Source organism: Simochromis diagramma, unplaced genomic scaffold (genome assembly GCF_900408965.1).
Source record: "Simochromis diagramma unplaced genomic scaffold, fSimDia1.1 OVJJ01000583.1, whole genome shotgun sequence".
NCBI lineage: Eukaryota > Metazoa > Chordata > Actinopteri > Cichliformes > Cichlidae > Simochromis > Simochromis diagramma.
In genome coordinates, this window is record NW_024387285.1 from 8502 (window position 1) to 29758 (window position 21257).

Below are 21257 nucleotides of genomic sequence, written 5' to 3' on the forward strand. Positions count from 1 at the left end.
CGAGGTTAACAAAGCACTGATTGTTTACGGCTCTTTCTCTATCAAAGAGGAAAGAGCTGTAGCTTTCTGACAGACACTTTACTAAGACTCATACAGTGTCCCTCACAGGGCTCCGTACTTTCCTTGTTATTCCATCACAAATAACATTTTCTAGAACACCTCTGTAAAACAAATAAATCTATGAACAAGAATTCAACTTTAAATATTCTTTATATTCATTCTCTCCATTAAATTTTATTAGCTTTGCATGCATAATTATAGCAGTGTGTATTATTTTGACTGTGGAAGAGAAGCAGCTGAGCTTCTCTCCAATGACTGGATGAATGACCATTTCTCTAAAGAAGAGGCCAGTCATGGCTTACAGAAAGCACATTTCTGCTGCTCTGGCCCTGATCTCATTCTTTCAGTAACTACCCAGAGCTCGTGACCACAGGTGAGGGTAGTGACCTCTGGGTAGTTACTGGAGGAATAATAGTCATTGAAAATAAATACTGCATTATTTTTAAAACAAGGTCTCAGATTCTTACCCAGTGCAGTGGGCAGCTGTCAGCACCCACTGTGGATGGATTAATGTCCCTCCACACATAGAATTAGCCACACTTCTCACATAAGCCATGAAAGGCAGTGAGTGTGGCTCGACTTCCTTCCCATTAATAATCTCAGACCCACGACCTAAAACAGAAACAAAATATCAGGACACATAAATCAGCAGATGAGTGAAATGGACTGGTTCTTATATAGCGCTTTTCTACTCTGTCTGAGCACTCAAAGCACTTCATACAACTAATTCATTCACTTAAGTATCTAACATTGATACTACGGAGAGCAACATGGGGTTAGAATCTTGCTCAAAGCTATTTGGCATGCAGACTGGGATCAAACCGCCAACCTTCAGTAACTGACCTGCTCTGCCACCTGAGCTATAGCCACATTGAAGATATCAGCAGTGTGACTTTGCATTATGCTCGTTTACATGAAGGTTAAAAATGTCAATAAGTAAATTAAATTACAGTGGAAATTACAGAGCACCCAGAGAGCTGCTCAGCCAGGCAAGATAAACTTTACTTGTCACGATGAGACTTCTACCCCGTCTGTCAGTCCCTGCATCTCTAAATGTCTCCAGTTGTCCGGAGTTCTGTCTCCTTGGTGCATTTAAACCCCTGTTCCTCCCTGTCCTCGTCCTCGTCGTCTGCTGTCTTCGTTTCTGTTATCAGTCATTATAATTTTACCCTCTCTGTACAAGTCTGCAAATTTCTTTATTAAATCACAAGATTCTTAAATTCATCAAGTCTCTCTGTGCCTGGGTCCTCGTCACAGAACATGACATCACTGCTTTGTGCATTTTAACACAATTTAATCCCACATTTGTGAAAGAAAAGCAAAACACTTTTTCGCAAAGTCTGTAACAAAACCATCAAATCTGATCAAGGTTATTTAAATGGATTGGAATAGAAAAAATACGTATCGTAACCTTAATTACTGCGGGAGAATAATGAGTGATGCTCAAAGTGAGTAAAAAGTAAACTGAGTGCATTTTTTGGACAGAGATTCATTGTTAATGTGTATGTGTAATATAATACAGATACATAAAAAATACACTCCAATAACAGAAGAGTCCTTGAAATGTACAAAATATATCTTAGATATATAAAATATATGTTAAAATATTACATCTCAACCACGTACTGTATGGTTTTTATAATTTTATTGTGTCACACAAACAGCAAATATTGTCCAAAAATAGTAAAGAAAAACTGAGTAGAAAACATCACTCACCTGGCTGGATGATGAAGAGGAGCACACATGAGATGAGAAGACTGAAATTCTTCAGGCAGGACATTTCTTCTTCCCTCTCTTTGATCAGACGCTGAATGCACTGAAACTCACTGTGATGCTCAGCTTTATATGTTCAGCTCAAAGGATGTGGTCTGACCGTGGAAACGAATGAGTCAGCGAAACAAACACATAAACGCAAACCTTCAAATCTATGGTCATGAGTATCAGTAATATCTACACTCCCCCCTCACAACATATGCGTTTAATTTGTGAAATATACTTGGATACTTATAACTATAACTTATTTATTCAAATTGCAGGAATGTCTTAAAGACATAAAGACTTGAATGGCCACTAATGTCACGGTGAGTAGGATGAGCCGTGTGGAGAAAAATAAAGGAGGATCCAAATGCAGGCACGCGTGGAGGAGGTTTATTGTAAATATAAAACACAAGTAGAAAACAGCAAACAGAACTAAAGCTAAACTATACTGGGAACAACTAAACATGAACACGAACAAGGGTGAGCAGAGGCACATGAAGGTTGAGAGCAGGGGGAGAGAGAGAGAGAGAGAGACACACACACACACACACACACACACACACACACACACACACACACACACACACACACACACACACACACACACACACAGTTGATTTATGGGAGACTAACAAATGGACCAGATACTAAAACCTGAGGAGACACGACTTAAATACACACAGAAGAACATGAGGAAATTGAACACAGCTGGAAGTGATTGATGAGACGAGACAAGAGAGGCAAAACTGAATACACTCACATGAGACACGGACCTACACAATAAAACAGGAAACAAACAACTACACAAAGACGCAGACCAGACACAGAGACACAAAACCTAAGAACTAATCCCTTAACACAAATAAACAAAAACATAGAATTCTAATAAAAAATCAACAAAGCACAAGAGTTAGAATATAACCCAAAATACAAAATGAAACCAAAACATGAGAACTCAAAATACTGGGTCAAAATGACCCAGAACCGTGACAACTAATTTTCTGCTTCAGCTGATCCAAAATGCTGCAGCAAGAGTCCTGACAGGGACTAGAAAGAGAGCAGATTTCTCCCTTTTTGGCTTCCTGTTAAATCCAGAATTCAAAATCCTGCTCCTCACATACAAGGTCTTAAATAATCAGGCCCCATCTTATCTTAATGACCTTGTAGTACCATATCACCCTATTAGAGCACTTCGCTCTCGCTCTGCAGGCCTACTTGTTGTTCCTAGAGTATTTAAAAGTAGAATGGGAGGCAGAGCCTTCAGTTTTCAGGCCCCTCTTCAGCCTGAAACTTTCCTTTTTGCTAAAGCATATAGTTAGGGCTGGACCAGGTGACCCTGAATCCTCCCTTAGTTATGCTGCAATAGACGTAGGCTGCCGGGGATTCCCATGATGCACTGAGTTTTTCCTTTCCAGTCACCTTTCTCACTCACTATGTGTTAACAGACCTCTCTGCATTGAATCATATCTGTTATTAACCTCTGTCTCTCTTCCACAGCATGTCTTTATCCTGTCTTCCTTCTCTCACCCCAACCGGTCTCAGCAGATGGCCCCGCCCCTCCCTGAGCCTGGTTCTGCTGGAGGTTTCTTCCTGTTAAAAGGGAGTTTTTCCTTCCCACTGGGTCAGAAGAATAGACAGGAGGACAGTGGGAATTGCGAACCTGGGCATCTGATCGCTGTTTGTCCCGCACTTCGGAGGAAGCAGCAGCGCAAAGGATCTGAAAGTCCAGCAGGCGTAGGTCTTGTTAAGGTTATGTCTCCACCTGAAATGCTTCTCACTTGTGATCTAAATGCTGGAATAGAGTCTTAAAGTTTTAAACCCTTCATCACCAAAGTATATATTGGATTGTGTGGGTCCCCTGCCGAAGACTAAATCCGGACACCAATACATACTTATAGTGATGTGTTCAGCAACAAGATTTCTGGAAGCAATTCCATTACGTATACTGAAAGCTAAAATAGTGAAAAAGGCACTAATCAAGTTTTTCACTACCTTCGGGCTCCCAAAGATTATTCAAACAGACCAAGGAACCAATTTTACTTCAAAGGTGTTTGTACAGGTTGTTGATGAGTTGCAGATAAAACATGTAAAATCCAGTCCATACTACCCGGAGAGTCAGGGTGCCTTGGCAAGATTTGATCAAACCTTTAAAACTATGCTGCACAAGAGAGTCGGGTGTTGGTTTGCCATTATTACTGTTTGCCATCAAGGAGGCCACTCAGGAATCCTTGGGGTCCAGCACCACGGATCTGGTGTTTGGACATGTGGTCCGTAGTCCCCTCTGGCTTCTGAAGGAGAATTGGTTGTCAGAGATTATGTTAGATGTCGTAACAAGACATGGACATGGAGCCAGTGCCAAGACAGATGCAACTGTTGTTGTGATTTGGTGCTATATAATACAATTGAACTGAAATAAATTTTAATTAAACATACTGCTCGAAAAAACTGTAAGTAAAAGTTTGAAGAGTCTGACATTCTGATGCCTGATGGCTCCTAAGACCGTCAGTTACTCACCACCAAACTGGTCATGCAAAATCATTTTACAGGCAACGTTCTTCACGGCTTTTTCAGATCCTTTCACTTTTGCACTCATGTGCTCAGGGTAAACCTGCTCTCATCTGTGAAAAACACGACGCAGTACTAAACGGCCTGTATTTGTATAGCGCTTTACTAGTCCCTAAGGACCCCAAAGGGCTTTACACGTTCAGTCATTCACACACATGATGGCAGCTACATTGTAGCCACAGCCACCCTGGGGCGCACTGACAGAGGCGAGGCTGCCGGACACTGGCGCCACTGGGCCCTCTGACCACCACCAGTAGGCAATGGGTGAAGTGTCTTGCCCAAGGACACAACGTGAAACCTTCCGATTACAAGACGAACTCCCAACTCTTGAGCCAAGATTGCGGTGGACCTGCTATTTCTGATATTATATCTGTTTATGTTTCCACAGGACCCAGCAGTAAGGACAGAGCCCACTAGAGGATGCCGGGGCCTTAGGCCACCCTCATCAAGTCTTTTACTGAACATTTGGTCAAAGACACTCACATCAGTGTCTTGCTGGAGGTCATTTGGTAGCTCGGGCAGTGCTCAGCCCGTTCCTCATGGCAGAAAAGAGCAGATACTGGTCCTGCTGAATGTTTAAAGACCTTCTACAACCCTGTCTAGCTCTTCTAAAATAACTACCTGGACTACCTGTGCAACCTCTGTAGAGTCAAGGTATGGCCTCATGCTACCAGTAGCGACACAGATCTACCAAATTCCAAAACAAGTTTTTAATTATCGAGCAGTATGTTAGTGAGTGCTGAAATATTTGAGCCTGTATGCTGTAAAACCATGCCACACTAGAAAATGAACAGTTCAAAGAAGTCATTAAAATAGTTACATTTCTCAGGCAGAACATTTCTTCTTATCTGTCTTTTACCAGGCGCTAAAAGCTCTGAAACTCAGTGTGATGTAAAGATTTATATCATGAGCACAAAGGATGTGGTCTAAATATGAATTAGTAAAAAAACTGGGCTGATGAATGCTGATATTATTTAAGCTTGAGGTCAAATTTATCATAAATAATAACCATTTTATTTAGATGCTAGAGGCTCTTTATATGGTGCAGCACACGTTATCACAGCGTGTAGACGTGTAAGTGCGTCACTGAAACTCTCAGTTTTACTTATGAGGCTTTCTTAAAGCTGTGTTGTAATTCAGAAAACACAGAAAAAAGCTGGAAAAACATTGTATTTTTTGTCATCTTTAACTTCCACAAACAGTTTCAATTTCTTAATATTTACTGAGAATAGTTGCAGACACAGCAGTTTCATCAAAGATGTTTTTTATACTCAAAAGAAAGTCTTTTAGGTCTGTCCGTGATGCTGAGATTGTCATAGTCCGGACTCCGTGTTTATGTTTGAGGTTTATTAATATTCTGTGGTTTTGTTTATTTTGGCTTATTTGTGATTATTCTCAGTGTTTAGTGTTTTCCATGCCTCCCTTGTTTTTTGTCTAGTGTTTTTGGTTCTATGGTAATGTTTTCTGGTTCACCTCCTCCCAGTCTCATCTAATTAGCATCAGCTGTGTCTTCCCCCTGTGTGCCATTTCCTTGTTTCCTTGTGTGTATATTAGCGTGTGTTTGCCTCTGTTCTTCGTCGGAGCTTCTGTGTCTCACCTGTATTTCTTCCGTGTGTCAGTCCTGTTGGTCTTCCTCTGTGTTTTCTCAGCCTCAGTCTCCTCATGTTTCAGGTTTGATTTTCTGTTTGTAGTTTTCCCAGTTTGGTCCACGCCATTCTAGCTTCTGTTTTGTACTTCACCTATAAAACTCACTCCCTGCATCGTCTGCGGTGGGTCCACACTCTTCATCTCCACATGGTTTCCCTCGCAAACTGTCACAGTACGCTCCGACCATACTATGGACCCAGTGGACTCCGTGTGATATCAGCAGCCCGCACTTTCCTCAAGGAGAGGGTGAGGCAGGAGGCTAGGCGTGCCCAGGAGCACGAGTCCTTTGACGGGTCTCGTTTGGCTCTAGGGAGTGCCCCACAGCTTCCAAACTGAGATGGCTACGACCGGTCCGCCCAGTGATCCGAGGGGACGCACCTGTTCCTGTTTTCGCTGGAGGCTCAGGTCACTGATTAGCTCAGCCACCTGTTCAACCACCACCTTCATGGCATTAACGTGTGGCACAGAAACTGCACTGTGGCAGAGAGGAAAGCTCTACAGAGGGTGGTTGTCAGGTTTATATTATTGGATTGTCATATATGCTTAGAGTTGTATAATCAAATTCATGTTGGTAGAGGGTTGATCCTTAATAGTCTGCAAAGACTCTGTTCTGGCATTCACACTCACATCCTGGGGTCACGAGAAGAGGTCGTACCTTCTCTTATTGTTTCATGGTAGGATAAACGTATCTATGTCTGTTTTAGTCTAAGTGCCTTTTGTTTAGATGAACTGCTGGACTTGCAGACCAGCAGGTTTAGGGAAGTCGTTTATGGCTTCACACATTAACTGAATTGTCTTGAACGTTCCAGCGAATAGGTTTGTAGCATAAACCTATCAGTGGTGAAGGCTGCACAGAGAGTCCAGCGAAGGACCAGCCAACGGCTTGACAGAGGCTCCAAGGATTTCATCCAATGCCCAATTGCAGTCAGGATACCGTGCCTGTAGAGTTCTGTGTGTCGCTCCATGGATGCTTCTCCAGACCATCACTGACTCACCACCAGACCAGAATGATGCTACAGGCAGCATAACGCTCTCCGTGGCTTTTCCAGACCCTCTCATCTGTCAAATGTGGTCAGGGCAAACCTGCTCTCATCTCTGAAAAAACACAGGGCTGACAATGGCAGGTGGTCTATCAGTGGTGGACCTGGTCACAGGCAGGAAGCACAAGGGACCTACCAGGGGATGTCGGCCACTCAGTCTAATGTCAATAAATCCTTTTTCTGAACATTTTTTGTAAGAAACATTGACACCAGTTGCCTGTTGAAGGTGATTTTGTTTCTGGCAGAGCTCAGCCTGTTCCTCCTTGCGCAAAGCAGTAGATACTGGTGGTATTGAACTTTTAAGAACCACCTACAGCCCTGTTCAGCTCTCGCTGAGGTAACTGACTGTCCCCCATGACTCCTCCACGCTCTGAGACTTGAGGAGCTGGGCTACCTGTGCAACCTCTGTAGGGTTCAGTACGGCGTAATGCTAACAGTAATGATACTGATCCCAGTCAAATGCAAAACCAGTTGAAGAAAAAAAAACAAACTGTCAGAAAAAAACTAAGAGGGAAAAAATTTCAGTCGCCTCCACCTGTAAAACCATTCCTGTTTTGAGGCTGTCTCATTGTTCCCCTTAGAGCACCAGCTGTTAATCTTGATTAACACATAACAATTGAAACTATAAACAATCCCCTCTGCTTCTTAACTGAACAGAGCACATTCCCAGAAATGTAATTCTGTTGATGTTATACTCTCATTAAAGGTGTTCTTTTAATTTTCTGAGCAGCATATCAGTGCGAGTGCATGTATATATTTGAGCCTTTCTCTATGCTTTTTACTTCGTGTGAATTATAAAAGTTAAGAATAAAGTTGTGCACTTGTAGTCATTATAGATGCATGTATGCTGTAAAATCATGCACACTGGAAAACAAACCGTTTCAAGGAAGTCATTAAAATACTTTATTCCTCAGGCAGAACATTTCTTATCATCTGGCTTTTATCAGTTGTTTAAAAGCACTGAAACCCAGTGTGGTGTAAAGATTTTCATCATGAGCTCAAAGGATGTGGTCTAACTGTGAAACAGGGACAACATCAGCATCTATCAATCCACTTGTCTATCTTACTAAGTCAAATTTATCATTAATAATAACCATTTTAGACTCTTGATATGATAGAGCACACTTTATCACGGCTGTAGACGAGTAAGTAGTCACTGAAACTCTCAGTTATATTTATAAGGGTTTCTTAAAGCTGTGTTGTAATTCAGACAAAACAAAAAACAGCTTGAAAAATCCCAACCTCAAAAAGCCATAGGCACGCCAGCTCCGATCAGCCAGAACCCTGTTACCATGGTTCCAAATAGGTAGATATCTTCAGTCCTCAGGCTCACCCAAGCCCATACTTGTCCGTTTGAGAAAGGGGTGTCAATTGAATTCAGAGACTAGTTGATCAAATCCATAATTCCTCTTTTAGGTTTTAGAGACAGACTGTGAGAGAAATTCCAGGAAAAGTAATACAAAAAACACGAAACTAGACAAGGACACAAGAGCCTAAGCAGGGAAGATAAGGGAGAGGAGGAGGAGAGGAGAAAAGTGCGACGCCTTCGTCAAGAGCAAGAGCAGAATCGGCTCCTTGAGCACAAGAATGACAACATCACAGAACGCAAGTATGGCGAAGCTCGCGGCTCTCCAATGGGAGATTGAGAGACCAGTGTTGGACTGTAGAACTGCTTTGAAATTCATATGAGCTGTTCGCACTAAAGTAAAAAGCACCATCACTTCATGCGGATACCCCTTTGGCGCCAGCTGCTGCCTCAAGGCTGGAGCTGAACAACAACACCCTGATAACGACTGTGTTTAGTCTGTTCCTTCCCATTCCATGCAAGGCCAACTGGGTTTGGCTGGAAGACTGTTTACTTAGCCTGGCAGGGCGAAGGACACTGTCTCAGCTTGACTCTGGACACACCCACACACACATATACACTGATATGCACACACTCATCCCCCTCCCTTTCCAAACGCCTTCGATGCTTGTTGGCCTCCTGGGAACACGGCGGGTCTGAGCCCGCGCTGGAATGGTAGCGCTGGGCAGGATGGCTGCTGTGTTCGCTTCGGATGACTCCTCACCCCCCACCCGACCCTGTTGCTGGTCACTGCTCCATAATGTTGTGCTGTGGACATTTATGTGCTTTTTGTGCAGAGGAGTTTTTTTTGTTTCCTGTTCTCATGCTGTCCTCCTGTAGCCCAGCATGAGTAGAGGTCTCTTTTTTTCCTCTTGTACTTTCCCATTGTAGTGTATATTTCAGTGTTTTTTTCTGTAACGCTGCCGATCTCCGACCTGTATGCCCATGTGATGTCTGTGTTGTGTGTGTAAGGTCGGGGGGGGGGGTGTCCTATTTCACTGCAGGGCAACCTGCACGTGGCGAATAAAGCCTTGATTGATTGATTGATTGATTGACTGTACACACCTGCACAACAAATAAGAGATCAGAAGCTTAGTGTCAAAGGGGCCAATATGTGACTGTGGAGACAGCAGAGCAATTTTCACAAACTTTATTTACAAGTTTAAGCAAAGGAATAAACTTGGTGAGGGATTCGGGGCTTGTTGTTTGAACACGACTCGTAGTGTGGAGATCTAAAGCTGTAACTGTGGACAGAGGAGTGGGTGATTAGCGTGGGTATGAAACTTCTCCAGGCGTGAATGAATTTGAAAGAGGAATATGACTCATGTTGCAGGCAGAGTTGGTGACACTTTGAGGAGCAGCTGAAGGTCCGGGTGAGCTGAAGAGAGTGATGCTGGGCTGGCCTGAGTTAAAAGGGATCCAGTGCAAAGCGGTGGCAAGAGGGCAGCCAGGTGCCATACTGAAATCCTTCCCAGGAGTCAGAGCGTGAAACAGGTGGTGTGACCAGAGAGCTGTAGCACAAGAAAAGCAAGGTGGGTACATAGACTAGAAGTAATACACACAAACATCCTGAGACTCAGACTGAAAACCCCACAAAGGAGGGGGGATGGGGTTGGGGTGGGTTTCTGCTCTATGGCAGGGATGTCAAACTCCAGTCCTCGAGGGCCGGTGTCCTGAAACTTTTAAATGTCTCTGCTGCAACACACCTGAAGAACATTAGTAGGTCATTAGCAAGACTCTATAGAACTTATATGTGTTGGGTATATGATGACATGTGCAAATCCTTTAAATGAGTTTTTCGAGACACTGACAATGAAGTATTTATTGCTGAAAAACAGTCATATCTTTGACCTGCAGATAGTCTGTAAGATAGAGGATCAGGTTTCTTTGTGACTAATGATAGCAACATGGCCAAATGACACTGAGAATAACCCACTAAGTAAATGCTGAAATAAGGGTGGATGATCTTCACTAGACACTCAAACGGAAAAGTTTTGGATTTCAGTTTGAACCCCCCCAACTTTATTCTTGACTCAAATAAGGAGAGTTCATTTGGAAGAACCGAACATGATTCATTGAGAGTACTTTCATTCACCTTAAAGTGAACAAAACAGTCTGAAAGGGACTTTCTGCCATGTTTTACAGGCAGTCATGCTTCTGAAGACTAGTTTTTGTTCGCTTTGTTGTGAATATTTACATAAAACCATCCAAGTGTCTGTATCCAGCACCGTCTGTGCAAAACTCCTTCGATGTCAGAGGTTCAAACATGAAAAACAAACAGTTTTCTCTGTCATTGTTGTTTTTTCTTTTAACTCCACAGTCAGTGAGTTCTGCAGCTGAATGACAGCATGGCAGCAGCATCTGGTGAGTCTTACTTGTCACACTTACATGCAGTACCTGTGAGTTACCTCCCTCTACAAGCACTTTTTGACAATAATTTAATTGTTTCTTGGTTTCTCCTGTTTGGAGAAATGTGAAAAAAATGAAGAAAACGTGATTATTAGAGGATAAACGATGTGACTACAGGTGAATATTTTACAGCAGGTCTCATCTGAGTGTCTTTGCTGAACCAGGCTGCTGTGTTGCATGCAACATGCTTTAACAATGTGTTTAACCAATAACATTTGACAGAATGTGTTTTCTGAAAATTAAAAGTCACATTTAATAATCTTTCCCAGAACTAATGTGATCTGTTCATGCAGTCAGCCGTTGACATTAAAAGTGCTTTGTTCCATCTGATGTAGTCATTGCAGGATAACACGTCTCAATGCACAATGCATGTTTTTCTTTATCTTTGCAGGACCACAAGACACTTTTCCCAGACGTCGCAGGAAGAGCATCGATTTTGTGCCACCCCACAGTGAGTTTTTAAAGAAAAGATTATGTTTAATGCAAACTTTAACTGGGCAATTTAAGGTGGAAGACATTAGACAGGAGCAGGTGAAGACAAAATATAGCAGGAAGTGTGAAGCCTGTTTGGAATAATGAAAACCTCTTAGTGCACGGATCCTGCTTTCTCTCTTTACCTTTAAAGCTCATATAATGTATAGAAAAGTGAAGAAAACTATTGTATGTAAACCTTTGGGGGTCATATTTGGGAGAGGTTACAGCAAATGTCTCCTTAACTTCATGTTAACAGATCAAACATTCAGGACACCAGTGCTTATGTAGCTCTATGCCACAGACATGAAGTTGGTGCAATTTATTGAAACTGTCATGTATCCTGTGGTAATGATGATTAAAAGAGATTATAGAAATAAAATTGTGCCAAACAAGAAAAAAAAATTGGTCTTCAGATTCTGTGGATTTAAAACTGAGCTTTTAACAGAGGTTAAGTTTATTTTTCAACTCTCAAACTTTATGTAGTATTCTCACATGTGAATATATATTTATGGCTCAGTAATGATCCATAAATACGAGAAAAAAATAACACATATTTAAACAAACTGACAATTTTTGTGCATTTTTCAGTAACTCAGTGGTTACAAGTGGAAAATGATTAAATTTAGATTAATTAAAACCTATGATATAATGTTGTTGCTGCTTGTATTAACTTTGAAAGATTCTTTGTTCAGTGTTGGTCTTTGCTGTCGTTTCAGTGTCTGAGCTCAGAGCTGTCCTGCTGGGAACAGCTGGTCTGTGAGGAGCTCAGCGGGGAACATTATACTGGGAGAGAACAAGTTCAACCCTGAGGAAGATCTGGACCGATGTGTGAGAGTCAGCGGACAGATTCAAGGAAAGAAATAGTTCTCATCAACACTCCAGATCTGCTTCATCCAAACATCTCAGAGGAGAAATTAAAGGAACATGTGAACAACTGTGTGAGGCTCTCTGATCCTGGACCTCATGTGTTCCTGCTGGTTCTACAGCCTGAAGACTTCACTGAGCATCAAAAAACGAGACTCTGCAGAGTCCTGAACTTCTTCAGTGATCATTCCTTTGATCATTCACTGGTTCTGATATCACCACCCAGGCGTCCAGGTTTACGGCATCGTGTCATGTATCATGCACCTATACAGGAAATGATCAGACGATAGTAATAACAAGTCACTGCAGCTTGAAAACCTCAACATTCGGGAGTTACTAGAAAACATGGAACGCATTGTAGAAATGAACAATGGAACACATGTGACCTGTCAGCACACCAGCGCTGAACAAAGAAAAGAAGCTCCTGTTACTTTGAATGATCCTCAGCCTGTTGGTAAGTAAAAAACCCCAAACTCTATCTGTAGATATTTTAACATAAAGACACTTTCTAAAGTGCTCAGAAGGAACGATCCACCAAAAACATGAAGCAGCATTTACTGAAGATGGAAAAAGTGAAGAAAGACCAAAAGGCTTTTTAGGATCAGTCAGACTGTCTGAGAGTAATTTCCTGTTTGTATCTTTGCTCCTTTACAGGACGTGGACTCTGCATGTTGCTGTTTGGAGGAAACTCAGCAAAGAAGACAGCACTCTGTAACTTTATTGTGAAGAAAAATTACGATTTTTCAGGATTTTCTCCAGACAGACAAGTTTTCCATGGAGAGTGGAGAGGAAAACCTTTAACAGTAGTGAAAACTCCCGACTTCTTAAGTCCGTCTCTGAAAGCAGCGAGAGAAGAGATGAAGAGCTGTGTGAGTCTCTGTCCTCCTGGACCAAACGTTCTGCTGCTGATGGTGAAACCTTCTGATTTCACTGTGCAGAGCAGAAAAACTCTCAGTTTGACCCTGAGTGTGTTTAATGGAGATGCCTTTAAACACTCAATGGTCATCATCACAGATGAGGAGAAGATGGGACGTTCAGTTAATTCTCTACTTAGAGATTGTGAAGGTAGACACTACAACATGTTTAAAAATGATCATCGACAGTTAATGCAGAAGATTGTTCTCATGCACGATGTTCTCAAAGGAAAATTCCTCACAGTCACCGAAGAGACCATCAGACCAAAGTCTGAAGACATAAAAGAACCACCTGAAAAGATCAGAAGAATAGAATCAGAACTCTTCAAACCATCTTTAAACCTGGTTCTGTGTGGGAGGAGAGGAGCAGGGAAGACGTCAGCAGCCAAGGCCATTTTAGGTCAGACTGAGCTTCATTCAGCCTCCAACTCATCAGAGTGTGTTAAACATCAGGGAGAGGTGTGTGGACGTTGGGCTTCCCTGGTGGAGCTGCCTGCCTTGTATGGAAAACCTCAGGAGGCAGTGATGGAGGAATCACTCAGGTGTATCTCCCTCTGTGATCCTGAGGGTGTCCATGCCTTCATCCTGGTCCTACCTGTGGCTCCCCTCACTGATGACGACAAGGGAGAGTTAGAGACCATCCAGGACACATTCAGCTCTCGAGTCAATGACTTCACCATGATTCTGTTCACTGTGGACTCAGATCCTACAGATCCAGCTGTTGTTAACTTTGTAAGAACAGACAAAGACATTCAGAAGCTCTGTCAGACTTACAGAGGACAATATGTTGTTCTTAACATCAAAGAAAAGCAAACCATCATGAACCTTCTGCATGAAGTGGAAAATATGAAAGCTGAAGGATCCAATGCTTCACAAAGGACATGTTCACCAAAGCTCAAATGGAGAAGGTAACAAGACTTAAAGCTGAACTGCAAGGAAGTAAACGCAGCAGTGTGGCTTCATCTGATGATGCACATCAAGCTGAACAGTCCATCAGGATGGTGCTGCTTGGAAAAAACTGGCAATGGAAAAAGTGCAACTGCAAACACCATTTTGGGCAAAAAGGTGTTTTTATCCAGAGTCAGTCAGATTTCTGTGACCAGAGAATGTCAGAAAGCCGCAGGAGAGATTGATGGATGTCCTGTTGTTGTGGTCGACACCCCCGGCTTGTTTGACACAAAACTGTCCAGTTATGAAGTTCGACAGGAGCTTCTGAACTGTATCAGCATGTTGTCTCCTGGACCTCACGTGTTCTTACTGGTGCTGCAGATCGGTCGATTTACAGAGGAGGAGAAAGAAACTGTGAAAATAATCAAAGAGATTTTTGGAAAGAAGTCAGGAAACTTCATCATTGTTACCTTCACCAGAGGAGATGAGCTTGAAGACACATCCATTGAAAGTTACATAGAAGAAGACTGTTCTGATTTTGTAAAAACTCTGATTAAAGACTGTGGAGGCAGATACCACATCTTCAACAACAAAGATCCAAAAAACCGTAGACAAGTGTCAGACCTGCTGATGAAAATTGAAGCCATGTTGAAGGACAATGGTGGTGGATACTACACCACTGAGATGTTCCAAGAGGCCGAGGCAGCGATACAGAAGAAAGTGGAGAGGATACTGAAAGAGAAGGATGAAGACATGATGAGAGAGAGGGAGGAGCTTAAAAGGAAACATGAAGAAGAAATGCAAAAAATAAAAAGAGAAATGGAAGAACAGATCTCTAAATTTGAGTCTGAGAAAGAGCAGAGTATGAAACAACTCAAACAGATGGAGGAACGCATTAACCAGGAGCGAGAAGCGAGAGAGACAGAACAGAAAATCAGAGAAGATGAGGAGAGAAAGAAGAAAGAACAGGAAGAAACTCAACGAACAACTATGGAAGCAAAAACTGGAAACTTTGGAGAAGCAAATAGAATCTGAATCAAAAGAAGAGCTCATCAAAGAGCTGGAGCAAAACAGAGAAGAAATGAGACGAGAGAGAGAGGCCTGGGAAATGGAAAGGAAAGACTGGTGGGACAATAGGGATCAAGAAAGTAAACCGAGACAAGAAGCAGAAGAAGTGAAAATTAAAAAGCTGACAGAAAAATATGAAAAGGAAAAAGAAGATTATCACAGAAGAATAAAAGATTACAGTGTCAGAATAGAACAGGAGGAAAGAAAAAGAAAAGAATTAGAGAAAGACCACAAGGAAGAAATGAAACAAATGAAGCAGAAACATAAAGACGAGGCCAGAAATCAAGCTGAAGACATCAATGACTTCAAAGAGAAATACACCAGTGACTTTGAATCTCTGATAGAGAAATACAATGATGAGATAAGGAATCTGAAGCAGGAGCATGAGAAACAGAAACATAATTATGCTGATTTGCACAAGGTCTCCAGTGACAACGAAGAAAGACTGAAGAAAGAATTGGAGGAAATGCAGAAAAAGCACGAAGATGAAATTAAGAAATATAAACAAAAGCATAAATGCATCATAGCCTGATGACTTTAAACAGTGCAGCAGTAAAACAGAGAAGAACACATGAGTTTCATACCAGTGTTTGAAAGTGAACATAAAATAAAAATGGGCGAGTGATAGAGAGAGCACCACTTTTGTTTTTTCACTTAACAAAGGAGCAAAATGCAAAATTGCTGCAATGAAGAAGAAGACTGCTGAAACCTGTCATTTTTAGACTCTGGAAAGGCAGCAGTGTCAGCAAGACACCAACATCTGTGTTCATTATTAGAGCCATATTTTTACACTATGAGTGTTTTTACTATTGTGCCCAGCAGGTGGTGCTCTCATAAAAGGACATTAATTTTCTATCTTCTCCGTTTGAAAGTAAAAGTAATTCAAAGTAATTCATCAAATTATTGTCTGTTTATGATTTCCACTGCAAACCTGGAAATACTGAACAGTCTACAGATGATGTATCTGAAATATTAATTGTATGATTTGTATTATATGAGCCACAAATATTTTATGGCAGGGTTAAAAACATAATTGTAATAACTTCTGAAGTGTTCTTTGCAAGTCGTATTCATTTAAATGGGAAGAAAAATCGCTGTGAAAAATGTATTTTAAATTTACTTTGTAAAGAATAAGATAACAAACTTAGATATAAAACTGGTGAATGTCAAAATACATGCACGGAATAATTACTGATATTGAGGGTTAAAAAATTATATGATGTTATTACGTTATTTTCTATGTTCGTCCTGGTCTGTTTAAAATAAAACAATGCATTTGAGCGCTCTATGTTTCTATATAGTTTGATGCAATTATTTCAGTACGTAGGAAATGTTTTTATTGACTTTTATTGACTATGAACAGTTTTTACTCTGACTTTATTGTTGGACACTATACGCCTGCAGGCCATAGTTTCCATATGGAAAATCAGAGTGAATGAAAAAAGTTTGTTGGTCATTATGTAATAAGAATGTTTGTAAAAATAAAATGTCCTCCTATTAATGCATTGTGTGTGGTCTGATTACTGGAAAGTCGGGAACATATATGGATATATGGCAGACTTTCTTTATAAATAATCTAAAAGGGCTAAAATGTTGTTCTTCAGTTTTGTAGGATCAAGTTACGGAAGCATAGAGCTGCCACCCAAGCAAAAGAGAAATAGAGGTATACTACATTATACCATGAAGACTTTACTGTTCTAACAATATACTTTTCATGTTTGTACATTATAATGGCAGTGGATGCTTGTAAGCAGGAATGCCAACAGAGAGGAAATTATACCTGTGATGAAACAGTTTTCAGCTTGTGTTGCCTTACAGTGTCAGAGAACTCCTGACTTCCACTAAGCACATCAGATAAACCCATTGAACTGTATCTCTTCCTGAGAGCCTACATACTGAAGATCGTGGCAAATGAATGTCTAAATATATGTAACCAAATCTATGTTCTCCAGTGAAGAATCAAAATTAAACCAGGTCCTTGCCATGTCCCACAGCCCCACCTGGGACTACTCTTCCTGTGATGCTACTTTTTCATTCTAAGTGGAGATTTTTAGTTGCAATGACACTACTACAATCCCGTTTTTGAAAAGAACACATGCTATTTGTATCCTTTATTTTTAAACAAATAAGGGATCAGTTATGAGTTTTATAATGAAATTGAACCCATTCTGGTTGATTTTGGGATGTCACCTTTTCAATGATATCTTTTTACTACAAATAGCTTTATAAAAGTAGTATTGCTTTACTTTAAAAAACCCCAACAACTTTAATTTAAATTTTCATTGTGACAAGAATATAACAAAAAACAACAAAAAGAAACAAAAAAACCCAACAAAAACAAAAGAGGAACAAATTGGGGCACTGTTCCAGGCATCATACAAATAGAGAGATATATTAGCTGAATTAAGTCACAGAATCTTCAAGGCTCTGCTTGTATTTATGCCATTTAGTCCAACGTTGTAGAAAAAGGTGACCTTTTAAACGTAGGAAGAAAGTCCACTCGGACAGGATCCTTCTTAAGCCTTCTTAAGCTTCTTAAGCTGCCTTTATGACAGCTGGGATAGGCTCCAGCACTGCCCGCGACCCTGAAAAGGATAAGCGGAAGCGAATGGATATAGTGTGCTGTTGCCATTTTGTTTTTGTGGCCCTTCGTAGAGTTTAGACATGGTTTTAGTGGGCAGACATTTGTAGGCATTTGTAAAAACTTTGACAAGATCAATTACTGGGGAGGAGGCACCCTTTATTTCTAAATTGCAAAAATGACGTACCTGCAGATATCTGAACAGGTCCGCATTTTCCTGATTAAATTCTGTTTTCAATTTTTAAAAATGATTTAAAAGTGCCCCCTTCCACAAACAGACACAGGTTGGATTGGAAAAGGTTTAACCGCTCTGAGTATGTTGGATCTAACCTTCCAGGTGGGAACAAAATTTTAATATTGCTCCCCAGATTGTATTTGTTAACAACTTCATGCCAAATTAAGAGTGTTTTTCACAATATGGTTATTTAAGTTGCCTCTCCTTGATTTTTCTACCAATCATGTTTGGGGAGGAGACTTGCCCATGCTCAACTCAATTTGTTTCCATTGAGCCTCCACTGCCGGGGAACACCAACAAACAATATTTCTCAGATGTGCTGCCAAGTAATATTCCTTTAAGTTAGGGAGGGCCAGTCCGCCATGTTCTTTATCGATTTGAAGGGTTTATAATTTTATCCTTGGTCTAACTCCTGCCCATATAAAGCGTGATATTAACTTGTCCCAAGCATTGAATTGGAAATCTGGGATTTTAATGGGTAGAGCCATAAAAAGATATGAGAATCTGGGCAACAGATTCATCTTCACAATCTGTATTCTTGTACTAAAGTCCAGAGTCAGTGAAGACCAGCAAGTTATGTGCTCCTGAATTGAGTTCGATTATCAAAGTTCAAAGTGAACAGACTATTAAAATCCTGTGAAATGTAAAGTCCAAGATACTTAATCTTGTTTGCATCCCATTTTAGCTTATAATTTTGTTTTATTGAATTGCATGAAGAGTAGTTAATTGTCAGGACTTGTGTTTTAGTTATATTTAAATTATAACCAGACAGGGCCCCAAACTCTTTCAGAGTTGACATGAGCTCAGGGAGTAACATATCAGGATTCTGGAGGTATGTAATGATATCGTCAGCAAAAAGAGTAACTACCTGTTCAGTATTGGATATGGTGATGCCTTTTAACTCTGGGTTCTGTCTTATTGCCTGGGCTAAAGGCTCTATAAACAAAGTGAAGAGCTGAGCCCGCAGCCTTGCCGGGTGCCTCTATTCAATTAAAAACTAGAGGAAAGATGTCCATCGATCTTTAACCTGGCCACTGGATTACTGTATAATAATTGTATACATTTAATTAACTTATTGTTGAATCCTAGACGCTCTAGTACCTTATAAAGAAAGGGCCAGCTGACCCAGTCAACGGCTTTCTCTGTGTCTAGGCTTATTAATGCCATACTCAGTTTGTGATTCTTTGCTTCTTCTATAATATGAAGCGTTCTTCTAATACTGTCATGTGTTTGGTGGCCTTTTATGAAGCTTGTCTGATCTTAATGTATTAAATCCAGCAAATGGACTTCTAGTCTTTTAGAGATTCTTAAGGTACATAATTTATAGTCTACATTCAAAATAGAAATGGGGCGGTAAGATTCATAGTAATTTTACCCTCTTTAGGTAGATCAGATATTACCGCCTTGCGCCAGGATGGAAGTACTCTAATTTTGTTGGCCAAGCTTTAATCTTTACCGTTTTGTTATAGTTTGATTTCTAAGTTTTTCCGTTCTTTTTCGAGATCATAATTTTTGTCTCTTACAACTTGTTGTATCCAGGGAGAAATTCAGAATAGTATTCCAGTCTTCACCAAAGATTAAAATACATTCGCTCGCTATAATTAAAGCATCAAAAAATGACTTAAAGAATTTTCTATCCCATTCTGGAGGAAGATACACATTAGCAAGTGTGATCACAAAAAAAAAAAAAACCATTTGTAAAACATGTTTGGAATCATGTATGATTTTCATTCCACTTCTCACCTGTACACCACTTTGTGTTGGTCTTTCACGTCAATAAAATTGATTCATGTTTGTGGCTGTAATGTGACAAAATGTGGGAAAGTTCAAGGGGGCCCAATACTTTTGCAAGACACTGCACATGTTTGCTTCCATTGTTAATAGCAGTCTTCAGTCTGGGTCTGTTCCCTCTGACTTTAAACATGCTGTGGTTGAACCAATCCTTAAAAAACAGAATCTGGGCCCAACAGTTCTATCAAACTACCGTCCAATCTCTAAATTGTTCTTTTTGTCAAAAGTTCTGTAGAAAATTGTCCTTTTGCAGCTCTAAACCTTTTTAGATCAACATGACATTGGTGAACTATTGCAGTCCGGTTTTAAATGCACCACAGCACTGAACCCACTTTTTTTTTAAAGGTTTTTTTTTTTTTTTTTTTTTTTTTTGTGTCCCGTTTGGATCTTTAGCCATCAGAATTGTTGTCTTAAGGCCAAGAAAGATGCCAAGCGGATTTATTTTACCAAGTGGATCGTCATGGCCTTGCCATATTGGTCCATTTGATTGACCTTTATTATAATTATGAATTTATTTTATTTTCAGTTGCTACAAACGGGACAGACATGACTGGGGGATAGGACAGGGAGAAAGAATGAAAAGAAAGAGAGGGAGAGAAAGAAAACCAAAGGGGAGAAGAGACGGCGAGAAGGGGGGAAGAAAGAAAGAAAAAAAAAAAAAAAAAAAAAAGAGCAAAACTCCTGGGTCACCTGTATGGAGAAAAAAAACAGAAGAGAAAGCAAACAACAAAGAGCAACATAATAAATAAAAAAAACGGCACCATCACAATAAACTAGCTAGCAGTAGATATCAGTAGATACTAAATAATAAACGATATTGTGCAGCACGCAAGATAGACAGCGCATAATGTGCTTTGAGGCAGCAGCCAAGAAAGGTGTAGTCCGCGTCTGTGAATACCCGTGTGTACACCTGTGTGCATACCTGTGTGGATCAGCATGCTTGCATTCCAAAGGTTTCTCCATGTAACGATCTGCTAGGGAGTGTGGGGGGGCCACAGCCCCGTCCTCCAGGGTATGAAGCAGGTATGGAGGAGATCAAGACTCCAGACATCCAGAGGCCCCCAGAACACAAGAGACCAAGGAAGACCAACAGAGGGGCAGCCGCGCCACTGTCCCAGTAAGAGCTGAGGAGAGTCCCAGATGAGGGCTCACTCAGCAGCCGCGGAGCAGAAGCCAGGGGGAGTTGCAGTGACGCGCCCGTGAGCTCCGCCGGCAGCCAGCTGTGCCTGAGTGACCGAGCCCCAGGCCGAGAGGCCGGGGGCACCCCACCTCCGGAGTGGCCCGAGCGAGCCCCAGGCTCCAGGCCCCGATAAGCGGCCGCCAAGGAGTGAGCCGGTGTGTACCCGGACGCCCACCCCCGGACACAAAGAACCACCAACGCACCGACACCTGAGGGAGTCCGCCACTGGCAGGGGAAGTTTTTTAAAGTTTTTAATGACCTTTTAACTTTTACAGACTATAGATTTATAGATTCTGCTATTTTAATATTATTAGACCTCAGTGCTGCTTTTGACATGGTAGATCACAGGATTCTTATCTCTCGACTGGAACAATGTGCCGAAATTAAAGGGCTTGCTTTGGAATGATTTAAATCCTACTTATCTAATCGTACTTTCTC

The 21257-nt window shown here is 41.1% G+C and overlaps 1 protein-coding gene across 1 annotated transcript in view; it reads left to right on the top strand.

The window, feature by feature from the left end:
• Nucleotides 1-10531: 10531 nt before the first annotated feature.
• LOC120716126 (FK506-binding protein 5-like) overlaps nt 10532-21257 on the top strand; it is a 55551-nt gene continuing 44825 nt past the window's right edge. The window contains 2 exon segments of the mRNA XM_040003506.1: nt 10532-10779; nt 11216-11275. Of these exon segments, the coding sequence (XP_039859440.1) occupies nt 10764-10779; nt 11216-11275 (76 nt within the window). The 5' untranslated portion in view covers nt 10532-10763.